We start from the raw sequence: 14,855 nt of genomic DNA, 5'->3' as shown, positions 1-14,855 counted from the left end.
TTCTATCTTTTACTATAGATGCTGCATAAGCAGCATCTATAGTAACAAGTTGGTCACACTTGTCAAACAGTATGTTTGACAAGTGTGACCAACTTGTCAGTCAGTTTTCCAAGCGATGCTACAGATCGCTTGGAAAACTTTAGCATTCTGCAAGCTAATTACGCTTGCAGAATGCTAAAAAAAAAACGCGAAAAAACGGCAAAAAAACTAAAAAAAAAAAGAGTATTTCTTGCAGAAAATTTCCGTTTTTCTTCAGGAAAATTCTGCAAGAAATCCGGACGTGTGCACAGACCCTTAATATAAGCTTTATCTCTGTCATTAGCTCCCTAACTTTTGCACTGATATCTCCAGTGCCGGCAGAACAGCGATCGTATGTCACTATCGCTTGTCCAGCAGACAGCTCACGTCACATAGCCTGCAGGGGGGTTGCAGGCTGCTAATTGGAACTTTCTTTTGGTCTTTTGGTTCTTAGGTTGCATTCCCATCAGACTCTGTTTCCCGATCTCAGCCATCTCTCTGAATCCATCTTTATTGATTAGTTTTTCCTTAAAAGGTCCATTTTTTTCTCACTTCCAGTTAGTTCATTCCAATTTGAAGCCTTTTTACCTCAGTGCAGAGTTGAATCTTCATCTGCTAGGAGGTCCATCTTGTCACTGGGGCAGCGGAGCCTCCTAATGGACTTTCTCACCTCTTTGTTCTCACAGAGGTGACTCATGACATGGGAGCCCTAGGTGGAAATCAATTCTTGTGGTCTCTGCAGACCCCAGCTTCCCTCAGTAAGGTCGGCCTCAGCACAGATTTCCTCCAGAAGTACCGCTATTACGCAAGCTGGCTGACTTTTCCTCCATTATTGAAGCCTCGAGGCTTGTCTGGGTCTCAACATACCCGGGGAGAGTGGGAGCCACAATATTTTGACTCTTGGTGGACTGTCTCACTCCCGAGTCTTTCGGTGTTCACATTGGTTGCTGGCGTCTCCTGCCCCCTCCTGGCCTTGCTCAAAGAACAGGAGCCTGAGTCTTGGATAGATGGTAAAACAAGTAGATGGGAAGATGCACTAAACTTCTCTGCCATGACAAGGTTGCATTAAGTTTTGCCCAGTCCTTTCTGCTTTCAGACTCTGCTTAAACCTCCAAAAACAAGTTTTTTATTTCTTAGAAAACATTTGCAGAACATTTTAGTTTGCTATTTCAGATATGGATTATGAGACTACAAGTCCAAGCACCAGATCAGAATGGGATGGTTGTAGTGGTTTTATAGGAGATTGGTGTACCTGCAAGAGAAGTGGTAATGAAGAAAAAAGACACAACCATCTGGGTGGAAAATAAGGATCCAATTCATTATTGGGTTTGTGCCTAATTTTTCACTAGTTTTTGGTGTTTTAAGCTCATTTTTGATTTGTGCCAAATTCTTTTAATTTGTACCTTTTTTAAGTCTATTTTATACGTGTCTTCTGACTCGGCTTATGATTAGCCGGGCTGGCAAAATGTCACCTGTGCGCCACACAGATGATGTCACACTAGGCCAGTGAAAAAAATGTCACACTGAGGAACCTGGAAGATCAGGAAATTTGCGCAGCTCCTGTCCATGGTCAGAGAGCACTGACCTGGACTATGGACCAGGGTTACGCGAAGCAATCTGCTCATCTCTAATAAATGGGTATCACAATGCTCCTTCATTCTGTGCCAATTAACTGGGAAGGGGAAAAACTTACTGAACAATTTTCTTGGTGGTAACTCAAGTCATCCATGTTTTATAATTCGGCCATCCATTTAAATAGCTGCCATATAACACTACATTTCCCCAGTTGTGGCAGCCATGGAAATGTATGTCCACAGGTGGTTACACCCAGCGATAAAATCCGAAAGCAGAGAATTAAAAAAGTTGCACCTACAACAGTCAACTGACCTCGGCATCAGATTCCCCTTTTCGTAGAATTCCATTGCTCAGAAATAAGGCTTTTTGCCATAACAGGATTTTATTTTATCGGAGTGATGACGTGGCCAACATTATGACAAGACATGATATGACAAATGTTTTCTTTGGTATTAAATATTACTTTGATTTCCACATAAAGTCATCTTTGGACCAGCCAATGATGGAGAGGGCTATCAGCATCTGTGCACCATAATACGTTGACATGATAATCTCCCGGGATTTGGAAAGAGGAAAGCAAAATTTATCAACGGCCAGTACACCGTCGGAAATCATAAAAAAAATGGATCCTACTGCCGCAGAGACATGGGCCCAGGAGAACTTGTGGGAAGCTAAGCTGACCCTGGAAAGTGCCCTCCACGTCATAGTGCCAATCAGCATAGTGTATCCTGCCACCATAGGGACAAAAGGCCCACTCAGGTAGGAGAAAGTCATAGAGTAAAAAGTGACACCAAACAGGGCGATGACAATGAAAATTCGGAGATTCAGAGGGTGAAAGCCAAATGCAGCTGTGTACATGAGATGGGCCAATCCAAACATGACCATTCCTGAAAGAGAGCAAAACATGTCATGTAAATTCTTAACATGGAAATGGTCAGCACGTTGAAAATCATGGACCTCAAATAAAAGCCATTTTCTACCAATTGTAAAAGATCAAATACATTCTGGAAAATTATAAAGAATGTACGAAGAACACTTTATATATTTACTCATTGTCTTTTTTTATTTGAACTTATTTGATTGGGGCAGTAAAGGAGGGTATGCGTTTTATTTCCAAGTATAGCGCCATTTTCGCCATCTATGGGTTATGTCTCATACAGCAGCTCAGCCTCAATCAAGTGAATGAAACTGCGCTTCAATACCAGACATAGCCTTTAATCAAAAGTGGCAGTTTTTAAATGAAGGCCTTCATTATTATAGGAAAAAGAAATCCAAACCTACAGAGCCCTGTGTGAAAAAGTAATTGCTCACCCCCTCCCAAACATAAATTAACTGTGGCTTACCACATTTTTGGGACGCTCAGTTCAAATTGCCCAGCCACACCCAGGCCTGAATACTGCCACACCTGTTATCAATCAAGAAATCACTTAAATAGGACCTGCCTGACAAAGTGGATTGCGGTATGATGTCTAGCTTTTGAGGATTTTTTGGTCTACTTCAAAGAAATTCTGGAACAAATAAAAAAGAAAGTAATTGAAATCGATCAGTCTGTAAAAGGTTATAAAGCCATTTCTAAAGCTTTGAGACTCCAGCGAACCACAGTAAGAGCCATTAACTACAAATGGCAAAAACATGGAACAGTGGGGAACCTTCTCAGGAGTGGCCCCAAAGTTACCCCAAGAGCACAGCGATAACTCATCCAAGAGATCCCAAAAGACTCCATAAGGCTTTACTTGCCTCAGTTAAGATCAGTGTTTAATGACTCCACCATAAGAAATAGACTAGGCAAAAATGGCCTGCACGGCAGAGTTCCAGGATGAAAACCACTGCTGAGCAACAAGAACATAAAGGCTTGTCTTTTTTTTACCAGTAAACATCTTGATGATCCCCAAAACTTTTGTAAGAATGCTCTGTGGACTGACCAGACAAAAGTTGAAGGTGTATGTCCCGTTGGGAAGGTGTATGTCCCGTTACATCTGGCGTAGAAGTAACACAGCATTTCAGAAAAGGAACATCATACCAACAGTAAAATATGGTGGTGGTAGTGATGGTCTGCGGCGGTTTTGCTGCTTAAGGACCTGGAAGACTTGAAGTGGTAAATGGAATCATGAATTGTTCTGTCTAGCAAAAAATCCTGACAGAGAATGTCCAGCCATCTGTTTGTGACCTCAAGCAGAAGAGAACTTGGGTAAATGTAGGAGGACAATGATCCAAAACACACCAGCAAGTCCACCTCTGAATGACTTAATAGAAACAAAATTAAGACTTTAGTGTAAACTAGTCGGAATCCTGACCTTAATCCAATCGAGATGCTGTGGCATGACCTTAAAAAGGCGGTTCATGCTTGGAAACCCTCCAATGTGGCTGAATTATAACAATTCTGCAAAGATGAGTGTCAAAAATTCCTCCAGAGCGTTGTAAAAGACTCATTGGCAGTTATCACAAATGCTTGATAGCAGTTGTTGCTGCTAAGGGTGGCCCAACCAGATATAAGGTTTAGGGGTCAATCACTTTTTCACACAGGGCCCTGTAGGTTTGGATTTCTTTTTCCCTTAATAATAAAGACCTTCATTTAAAAACTGCTTTCTGTGCTATTTTAGTTATCTTTGTCTAATATTTATATTTGTTTGGTTGAAAGGAGGTGGCAGGTCCCCTCGGTTGCGCCCTATCCTTCTCTGTGTGGCCCCAGTGCGCTTTGTGTAAAATATGCTATACACTGTGTATATGTTATGTCTCATGTACATTTTCACTGCGTGCCATTGTTGTATTCCACTGCAAATGCCATATAATTGCATTGAACTACCTTACCTCGATGTGTTCTATTCATACTGTTTCATAGTATAAGTGCCCTTTAAATTGTCTGTGTTATGTATTGCTGTTGCTAGAGTTAGGGAAAGTAGAGGTTAATATGTGGGCTGGGTCAGCAGCAGAAAAGGTGGCAGGAAGCTGCTGCTCCATCTCAGAAGTTCGGGTACCTTAACCCTGAGCCGATGTAACAGCCCCGGGGCATTGCCAGACTCCCAGATGGGGAGAGATCTGTTGCCCCAGGCTCAAGGAGACTCAAAGGAGCTTTAAAGGACACAAGAGGACTCAAGAGGGATCCCAAAGACTAAAAAGCACTAAAGACCACAACACAGGCTCCAGGACTCTGGAATGGCCCCCGATGAAGGGGTTTTAAGCACCAAGATCCCAGCGAGTGGACTACTTTGAATCTTCGGCTGCTGCAGCTGCTGTGGGTGCAGATGTGGAGCGTGTCAGGGGGAGAACAGGAATCTAGTGTTGTACCATTCTCCTTATATTCCTTTCCTGTTAATTAAAAATTATTCCCTATTGGACAACAGTGGCCTTCTGGCCAGAGAGAGAACAAGGTAAACTGCGTGAAAAGTTGTGTCGGTTCCTTCTATTTACCTACAAGGGGCTGGGGGTGCTCGCTGACCGTATGCTCAGTGGACTGTGTCTTTAAGTAACTCGGCCATAACTACCCCCCTGATTCGCCTTGTTACACGGTGATCTGAAACATTTAAGTGTGACAAACATGCAAAAGAATAGGGAATGGGCAGACACTTTTTCACACAACTGTATATGCACCAGGTTCACCAGAAACTATTTGCACATGTTCTAGTATTTAGATAGGGCATGCAAATTTCTTGTAAACTTTACTTTAGACAGCCGTGAATCAAACGCTTAAAGCTGATCCATTTGCTTTGGTGCTTGGGCACATTCTTGGTGAGCCGCAGTACTGTGATATCCCTGATTTAGCTGTCTCTCCTTTTGTCTGGTTTAAGGCAAAGTTTTTAGATTTATTATGTATGTTTTTACATTTAATTAATAAACTATTGCTTTTAATAATATCGTTTAAACATTTCTTGATCTATGTATGACAATATAGGATCTGTGTGGTTTCTAGCATGAAGGTCATGCAGAAACGAGCAGTGTAGCTGGGAATCCAGCTCAAGGATGAGCCAGTAAAACAAGTTGCAATATGCTCTCTGGTTGTCTGTGCTTCGTTCTCTCTGCAGGCTCTCCTTCCTTCTCCTCCTCATTCCCTCTCTGTAGACTTTTATCGGCAGCACCTGTAATCTGATCTTTCAGTGAGCGCATGATTGGAGAATAGGAGCGATGTCTACTGGGTGGAAAATAATGATTAACTGTGAACCAAACTGAAGAGCCTTCGGAAAGAGTGGCCGACAACTTATACTTGCCCGTTCCATGTGGTTGCCCGCATCTTCTCTCAGAAGAAATATCAGCTGAGCGTTATCAGTCACTCACTATTATTAGCAGCTACATTTTACAAAGGTAGTAAAACCTCTTAAAACTTTGAGCCCCCTATTTTATGCTGGAAAATTCCTGAACCTAGGATTCGATTAGTCCCGTCACTAATTTTAGAGGTCTTACCCAGTTGAAAGTAATCCGGCCAAACTAGACTTATATCTCCAGCAGCTGAAAAGACAAGTCCCAGAAAAATTTTCTTAGCATAAGGGCTGAAATTGCCCATGCCAGTGGAAAAGACGAGAACAAAGAACTCCAGGCTTGCGATGGGCAAACATTTGATCAGAGCATTGTACCAGCTTGGTTCAGAGACTGGAATCCACAGCACAAAATAATTGCACACAGCCATAAGGAAGGGAAGCAGTTTTGGCACAGTGTTCCTTACCTAGACACAAAACAAACAGTTAGATAGTATTTTTGCTATTATTATGCTTTGCTTATACAGTGGCACGTAAAAGTTTGGGCACCCCTGGGCAAAATTGCTGTTATTGTGATCAGTTAAGCAAGTTGAAGATTAAATGATCCCTAAAAGGCCTACAGTTAAAGATGACAAATTTCCTTTGTATTTTAGGAAGAAAAATTATATAGTCATTTTTTTTTCATTTTCAGCTTGTTCACTATCATCGTTAGGAAATGCCAGGTGATGCAAATTTCCCACTTTTATAAAAACCCAGCCTCCTCTAACATTGTGGCAAAAACAGCAGCCATGGGTTCTTCTAAACAGCTGCCCAGCACTCTGAATATGAAAATGGTGGAGGCCCACAAAGCAGGAGAAGGCTATAAGAGAGCAAAGTGTTTTCAAGTTGCCCTGAATAAGCAGAAATGGCAGTTAACAGGAACAGAGGAGGTCAAGATAAGGTTCTGAAGACCAAGCAAAATTTCAGTGAGAGCTGCTCGTAGGATTGCTAAAAAGGCAAATCAGAACCCCTGCTTGACCTTCAGAAAGTTTTAACAGACTCTGGAATTGTGGCACATTGTTCCACTGTTGATAGTTATGTGTGAAGAAAAAAGGGCACCCAATTTCAGGAAAAGAACATGTTGAATACCATTAAGCATGGGGATGGATCAATAATGATTTGGGGTTGTGTTGCAGCCAATGGCACAGGGAACATTTCACGGGTAGAGTGAAGAATGGATTCAATGAAATTTCAACAAATTCTTGAGGCAAACAAAACACCATCTGTAAAAAAGGAGAAGATTAAAAGAGGATGGCTTCTACAAATGGATAATGATCTTAAACATGTCAAAATCCACAATAGACGACCTCAAAAGGCACAAGCTGAAGGTTTTACAATGGCCCTCACAGTCCCCTGACCTGAACATTATTGAAAATCTGCAGCTAGATCTCAAAATAGCAGAGGATGCAAGACGACCCAGGAATCTCACAGAACTGGAAGAATTTTCCAAGGAAGAATGGAGATAAATCCCTCAAACAAGAACTGAAAGACTCCTGTCTGGCTACAAAAAGCGTTTACAAGCTGTGATACTTGCAAAAGGGGGTGCTACTAGGCACTAACCATGCAGAGCGCCCAAACTTTTGCATAGGCCAATTTTCAAAGGGAATGTGTCATCTTTAACTTTAGCCTTTTTAAAGATCGTTTCGTCTTCAACTTCCTGAAATGTTCACAATAACAGTAATTTTGACCAGGGGTGCCAGGGCCGGACTGGCCATCGGGCAGTTCTGGCAAATGCCAGAAGGGCCGGTGGCAGTAGAGGGCCGCTCGAGTGTGCCGCTGTTGGCACACTCCTCCCGCTGTTGGCACACTCCCCCCGCTGTCGGCACAGTCCCCGCCCCGCATTCAACTATACCGGCGTCATAGACGCCAGTACAGTTGAACGCAATGATGGAGGAGAGAGCGTCTGCTGACGCTACCTCTCCCATCATTCCCCGCTCTGCCTGGCGCTGACACTGCGTGTGCGCAATGACGTCATATCATCGCGCACCTGCTGTGTGTCGGGTGGGCAGACTGCAGCTGCTGAGACCGGAGCCAGGAGCAGCGCAGGGCAAGAGGAAAGGTGAGTAGAGTGTTTTTTTTAATTTTATATATATATATATATATATATATATATATATATATATATATATCTCAATGAGTGATAACTGGATTGTAGGGCTTTTGGGGGGGCTGCATTACATTCTATGGGGGCTGTGCTGCATTACATTCTATGGGTCTGTGCTGCATTACATTCTATGGGGCTGTGCTGCATTACATTCAATGGGGCTGTGCTGCATTACATTCTATGGGGCTGTGCTGCATTACATTCTATGGGGCTGTGCTGCATTACATTCTATGGGGGCTGTGCTGCATTACTGTCATGTCGGACGCCGTTCAGACCAGGTCGTCCGACAGACAGTGGTAGTTCCGCTTTTGACCACTATGTGCTAATTGGCGTCGGCTAGATTTTGTCTAGCTGTTCTGGGGTTAATTTACCTTATCCTTGGATTGGTAGCTGGGCCTTGCCCATTGCCTTTAAATAGTTCTCCTGATCATTGGGTGTCGCCGATTATAGCTTCTGTCTTGCGCATTTGTTATCTCGGTTTGGAGTGGAGAGCTGGTTGTTGGAGAATCGTTGCTGGTGGTGTATTTTCCTTTGTCTTATTTACTCCTTCCTATATTTGTGTTTATTTTGCCCTGCACATTTATAGTGTATTCCTGAGTGACTGCTGCGTGGTATATATTTTCATTTATCCTTGTCTGTGCTAACTGTGGGTATTGGTGTATTACATTCACTGGGTGGAGGGCGGAGGTCTCCAGCTCAGGGTTGAGTCAGGAGGCAGGGTGAGGTTCGAGGCCTGAACATGCACACCATCAGTGTAAACTTCAGGTAGAGGGCCAGTCAGTATTTCCCTAGTCTTAGGGAAATTGCAGGGGCCCGGGTTATTAGCGCTCGCCCACCTAGTCTCCCCGTGACATTATAATCGACCAACATTATTTCCATGGATCCCATGATTTCCATAAACCGCCAGTTGAGGGCGCTGTTCCTGCAGGTCACTGAGTTGAGGGGGGCAGTGCAGCAACAGGGTCTAGCAGTGTCTAATGTACAAGCCGTTGTTACAGATAGAGTTGCTGAACCTAAGTATCCTTTGCCTGAAAAATTTGCTGGGGAACGCTGTAAATTTGTTACTTTTCGTGAAGCTTGCAAATTATATTTTCGGATGCGTCCGACCTCCTCCGGTAATGAGGCTCAGCGCGTGGGTCTGGTGTTGTCATTATTAAGCGGGGATCCCCAAGCATGGGCGTTTTCTTTGCCATCTGATTCTACTGCATTTGACTCTGTGGAGAGTTTTTTTTCTGCTCTTGGAAACATCTACGACGAGCCTGACAGAATGGCTCTAGCAGAATCTAAGATACGCACTATTTGCCAGGGGGAGCGAGTAGCAGAGGATTACTGTTCTGAATTCCGCCGCTGGGCGGTCGACACTCAGTGGAATGATTCCCCGCTGCGGAGTCATTTTATTCATGGAGTTTCTGATAGGGTTAAAAAAGCCCTCCTGATGTACGAGACTCCTACTTCACTAGATTCCACTATGAGTCTTGTTATCCGCATTGATCGCCGTTTGCGTCTGGGAGAGCATGAGACGCCACCTGTGGGAGGAGGTTCAGGTTCACGTGAGGTTGCTGCAGGTGAGCCCACGGAATCTATGTGTAGCGCCCCCACCGCCGCAGGGCCGAGGGGTACCCGGTACCGGGCCTGTGAGCCTCTGCTCAGGGGTTGTCACGGTGGCTAGGCCCCGGTCCGTGACCCTGCCGTGGGGCGTACGGTGAATAATAGATATGGATGATGGTAGTGATGCTGTATTAGTGCGGTGCAGTAAATAACGAGGACACCAGGATGCAGTCTCTTTACCTCTTTACTGAAGATCTCTGGGTCCTCAGTCCGGAATACGGTTCACCAGGCTGCGCAAGTCCGGCCGGTCCAATGGCACCTCCAGAGTTCTCTTCACAGGTGGAAATCGGTGCCTTCCTTCTAGCGCTATGTGTTGTGGTCCTTCCCTGCTGTGCTTACAGAAAGTCCCACACAACTGTTGTGTCTGTTTCTTAAGTTCCCTCACAACTCGATTAGATGATGTTCTGCTAATCCTCCGTCCCTCCCTGTTGTTCTGGTTGGGACGGCACCCGTTTGACGGGTAGGCTCGGAGCTCTTCCGGGACCCTAGAGTCGCCCCTCTCCACAGGTTGCCCCCCAAGACTGCATAGGTGATATAAGTTAGACAGCCCGCCTTAGACTGACTGTCCTGCCGCTGTTTGGAGTATTGCTTGAAGCTGAATGTTATGATACTCCCTCGGCGTTCCGGCCACCAGTAGTGCGCCTCAGTAAGATGTTGCTTCGGTCTTACAGCACGACTCCTACTGGTATTTCTCCTTTTGCGTGATCTCGTTTCTCACTCAGCACAATCTATCTCGCTTCTAATCCTTCCTTGGGCACCGCCGCTACCCGGAGCAGGCACGGTCCCGTTACGTTCGTTCAAGTTGCCAAGCCTCTGTCAGGATCCCACCCCTGACAGAGACCCTACTGTATCTTCCCCTACAACACCCTCTGCCACTAGGTGTTGCCTGGTTCCAACCCAGTCAGCTTTCTGATCTAACTTCCTGCCTGACCCCCAGTTTACCCACTATGGTGGGGAGTGGCCTAGTGAATAGAACCCTTAGCTCCCCCCGGAGGCCCGACTGTGAAATGTATTGGTGTCTGTGATACCTGATCAGATGAACTCCTTCAGTGCCATCAGACGCACCATAGCTCCCCATAGTGGCGGAGCCACAGTACTGCAACGACCAGGACTCTGGGGCGCTGCACTCCCCCCTGGTTAAACACAGTACTCTGGGACTGAGAAGAAAACAACAATACAAGTTAGCAAAAAGACATACAGTTTTGTTGAGTGCAATAACAATAAGCATATTTGAACAGAGCTTCCCTTTATGGGAGGTGAGGATACTTGAACGTTACAAACATGGTTAAATATCATAGCAACATGCTATAAATAACTCTTCTTACCCAACCGGGTATTCTACTAAGTGCAAAATTGTTGAACAATAATTTAACATTGCCCTTAAGGACATACACTCTGTATCCACTAAAGACCTTCTTATAATCACATTATAAGGCCATTTAACTTCTTCATTCCCCTTCTTTAAATCTGCAGGACCGCCTGTCCTAACGGCACCAGACCTACTGCCTCTCCTTTCTATGCAGGACCGCCCCGTTCAGCCCGGGCCTACTGCCTTTTCAACTACTATACACGGTATAGAACATAACATTACTTTCTGTTTAAGAGCACTGAGCCATCTCTACATGACTCCTATGAGGACTCAGGGTTTACCTTCTATCCTAACTATCTATTAACATTATCAAAAACATTTCCTATTAAACATTAAGCCTTCTCATTATCTTTCTCTCCATCATGCATGCTGGACATCACGTCTATCACTACGGGCCCACTGCATCCTTCTGTTATCTTTCACTTTTTCTTTTCAAAGAACATCATCAGCATTTCTTCACAATTAACTAGTCAAATACATATAACTTACTCATGTAAACATTATCATCACTTTCTTTCGTCAAAACATTATTGCTACCTGTCTTAAAGCAATATCATCGTTTAAGTGCGACACATGAACATCCCCTTTAAGAGGGGACCAAGTCTCTATGAGGTAGCGTGTCTTCTCAAGCTACCAGTCCATACTCAGCAAAGGTTCCAGTGTGGTATCTTCACAAAGAGTCCTTCTTTAAGTAAAACCAGTAGGGAGCACCTTTAATAAGGTGCAAACTATATACAAAAAGTTCGCATCATGCATTGTTCATGATTTCAGCAGTTCTTTTCAACTATAAACTTGTGGAAAAATTTTGGAAAAACAACCAAAAAACAAAACAATAGGGATGCCGGGTCAACAGAAGGATCCCTTTAAGAGTTAACCCTGGAAGGGTTTAGCAGCAAAACAGGAAACCAACAAACAGTCAGAGAACTATTTACATATTTAAAGCGGTCATGCTTACTCGTTCTTCGGGGAGGAAGGTGGTTTCCTCCCGGGCCTCATCAGACCAACGGGTCGTCCTGCTGGTTCAAGGATCGGGTCCCGCCCCAACAACGACAGGATCCCTCGCCGGGATGTTCTTTTCACCGAGGATCCGGCACGCTCCCAAGGTACATGGTGGGTCCGGGTCCCCCGCTGCTCTGCAAGGTCAGGTTCCGTTGTCTTTTCGGCGGGAGGTTCATCTTCGGGGGTTGCAACGGCGGCCTGGAGCGCGACGCACCGCTGGACGCCCCGCGCCATCCAGCCAGCTTCGCCTGTTGCTCTCCTCCACCTGGTATAAGTTACGGCATCACCTGGCTCCAGGTCGCGAGCGAACCTTCCACCGCAATGTTCCACCTCCTCTCGGTCCACGTGGACTTGTAGCGGCTCCCCGATCTCCTGTATAACCCCTCTTCCATATCGGGGGTTAAAGGAGACCACTACACCCCAGTGAGACGATGGGATCTCTGCAACGCTGGTCAGATCAATCTGAACTGCAGGCTGGGGCCGGCTCCGCCACGCCGTCATCAGGTGCCGCAGGTGTTCGGCCTCCGGCAAGATCCTCATGCCCTGTGCTTGCAGCGTACCTTCAGCCGCGGCCGGGTTGGGAGGAGTCGGGGACACTGGAGACAGACGGATCTCCGTGGGCTGACCCAGCCGAGCGAGCACGCGGGCGTCAGCCTCCAAGCGGCGTGCTATTTGTCGGGCCTCGGCTGCGGCCACACACTCCTCAGACGGTGGCAAGGGGGGTCGGCCCATCGGTGGCCCCGTGAGGGTCAATCCCCGCAACGTTGGCGCGTCTGGGGCTATGTTGAGTGGCACAGCCTCAGGCTGGATCGGGTCAGTCCCACGCGGTGTTCTCGGTGTCGCCATCTTTTCTCCTTCTCCAATGTCCTCTTCCCGCGGTCTCTTTCGTGGGCGGCCCCGTCTCCATGGTCTCCACCCTCCAAACAGGATCAGGAGGCGGACCTCGGCTGTTGACGGACACGTCCGCAGGACACAGAAATATTTAGACTGGGCGGCCATTGTTGTTCGCGCTCTCCAGCTTGCCTACGCCTACTCCACGCCCCTCCTCTTCTCCTGCGCTCTCCTCAGCGCTGCAATGGCAGCGGATTTTTGGCGGTAAATGGCGCAGCACACAGTCTCTTAATAAAGTACAGTAAATCACAGTTCCAAGGCACACATGACCTGATTCTTCAGGCTTAAGTACATCCTGTTCGTGACGCCAAATTTGTAGCGCCCCCACCACCGCAGGGCCGAGGGGTACCCGGTACCGGGCCTGTGAGCCTCTGCTCAGGGGTTGTCACGGTGGCTAGGCCCCAGTCCGTGACCCTGCCGTGGGGCGTACGGTGAATAATAGATATGGATGATGGTAGTGATGCTGTATTAGTGCGATGCAGTAAATAACGAGGACACCAGGTTGCAGTCTCTTTACCTCTTTACTGAAGATCTCTGGGTCCTCAGTCCGGAATACGGTTCACCAGGCTGCGCAAGTCCGGCCGGTCCAATGGCACCTCCAGAGTTCTCTTCACAGGTGAAAATCGGTGCCTTCCTTCTAGCGCTATGTGTTGTGGTCCTTCCCTGCTGTGCTTACAGAAAGTCCCACACAACTGTTGTGTCTGTTTCTTAAGTTCCCTCACAACTCGATTAGATGATGTTCTGCTAATTCTCCGTCCCTCCCTGTTGTTCTGGTTGGGACGGCACCCGTTTGACGGGTAGGCTCGGAGCTCTCCCGGGACCCTAGAGTCGCCCCTCTCCACAGGTTGCCCCCCAAGACTGCATAGGTGATATAAGTTAGACAGCCCGCCTTAGACTGACTGTCCTGCCGCTGTTTGGAGTATTGCTTGAAGCTGAATGTTATGATACTCCCTCGGCGTTCCGGCCACCGGTAGTGCGCCTCAGTAAGATGTTGCTTCGGTCTTACAGCACGACTCCTACTGGTATTTCTCCTTTTGCGTGATCTCGTTTCTCACTCAGCACAATCTATCTCGCTTCTAATCCTTCCTTGGGCACCGCCGCTACCCGGAGCAGGCACGGTCCCGTTACGTTCGTTCAAGTTGCCAAGCCTCTGTCAGGATCCCACCCCTGACAGAGACCCTACTGTATCTTCCCCTACAACACCCTCTGCCACTAGGTGTTGCCTGGTTCCAACCCAGTCAGCTTTCTGATCTAACTTCCTGCCTGACCCCCAGTTTACCCACTATGGTGGGGAGTGGCCTAGTGAATAGAACCCTTAGCTCCCCCCGGAGGCCTGACTGTGAAATGTATTGGTGTCTGTGATACCTGATCAGATGAACTCCTTCAGTGCCATCAGACGCACCATAGCTCCCCATAGTGGCGGAGCCACAGTACTGCAACGACCAGGACTCTGGGGCGCTGCATATGCAAATCGCAGGGGTATCACATGTTAAGCATCAGGCTCCTGTACTTGGGAAGCAGGGAGCCTGTTTTTTCTACGGTGAAACTGGTCATTTTATTAATATCTGTCCTCTGCTGTCAAAGAAAAATGCTACGGCGGAAAGACTCCTAAGCTCAGAGGGGGTGGAGGAGTCCAATCTGAGCTTGTGTATGTCCTCCATGATAATATCTCAGTGCATGCTCCCTGCCAAAGTTGTTGTTGCGGGCAGAAAGCTGCCAATCACTGCTTTTGTGGATAGTGGTTCTGCCACAAATCTCATTGATGAGGAGTTTGCGCGCACTGCTGGTTTTAGGATCGAAAAACTGCCTCATCCTATCCGCGTGGTCACCATCAATTCTGCTCCTCTTCCACAGGGGGAGATTACTGAGTTTGTGTCTGAGATTAAACTCCACATTGGGGTTCTTCATTCTGAGCAGGTTACATGTAAGGTGCTCAAGAGTCTTCCGGCACAATTGGTTCTGGGTTTTCCATGGTTGTCTACACACAACCCAGTGATAGACTGGAAAACTCAGGACTAGTGTTGAGCATTCCGATACCGCAAGTATCGGGTATCGGCCGATATTT

General features: G+C 46.6%; 1 protein-coding gene across 1 annotated transcript in view; it reads right to left on the bottom strand.

The window, feature by feature from the left end:
- Positions 1-1,949: 1,949 nt before the first annotated feature.
- LOC143770185 (lysoplasmalogenase TMEM86A-like) overlaps positions 1,950-14,855 on the bottom strand; it is a 28,360-nt gene continuing 15,454 nt past the window's right edge. The window contains exons 2-3 of the mRNA XM_077259546.1: positions 5,989-6,247; positions 1,950-2,480 (exon numbers count right to left, since the gene is read on the bottom strand). Coding sequence (XP_077115661.1) covers positions 2,053-2,480; positions 5,989-6,247 — 687 coding nt within the window. The 3' untranslated portion in view covers positions 1,950-2,052. The remainder of the gene's footprint in view (positions 2,481-5,988; positions 6,248-14,855) is intronic.

The sequence above is a fragment of the Ranitomeya variabilis genome, chromosome 4 (genome assembly GCF_051348905.1).
Source record: "Ranitomeya variabilis isolate aRanVar5 chromosome 4, aRanVar5.hap1, whole genome shotgun sequence".
Lineage (NCBI taxonomy): Eukaryota > Metazoa > Chordata > Amphibia > Anura > Dendrobatidae > Ranitomeya > Ranitomeya variabilis.
Note: the sequence above shows the minus strand (reverse complement) of the source record. Positions and strands in the feature narration are given on the sequence as shown.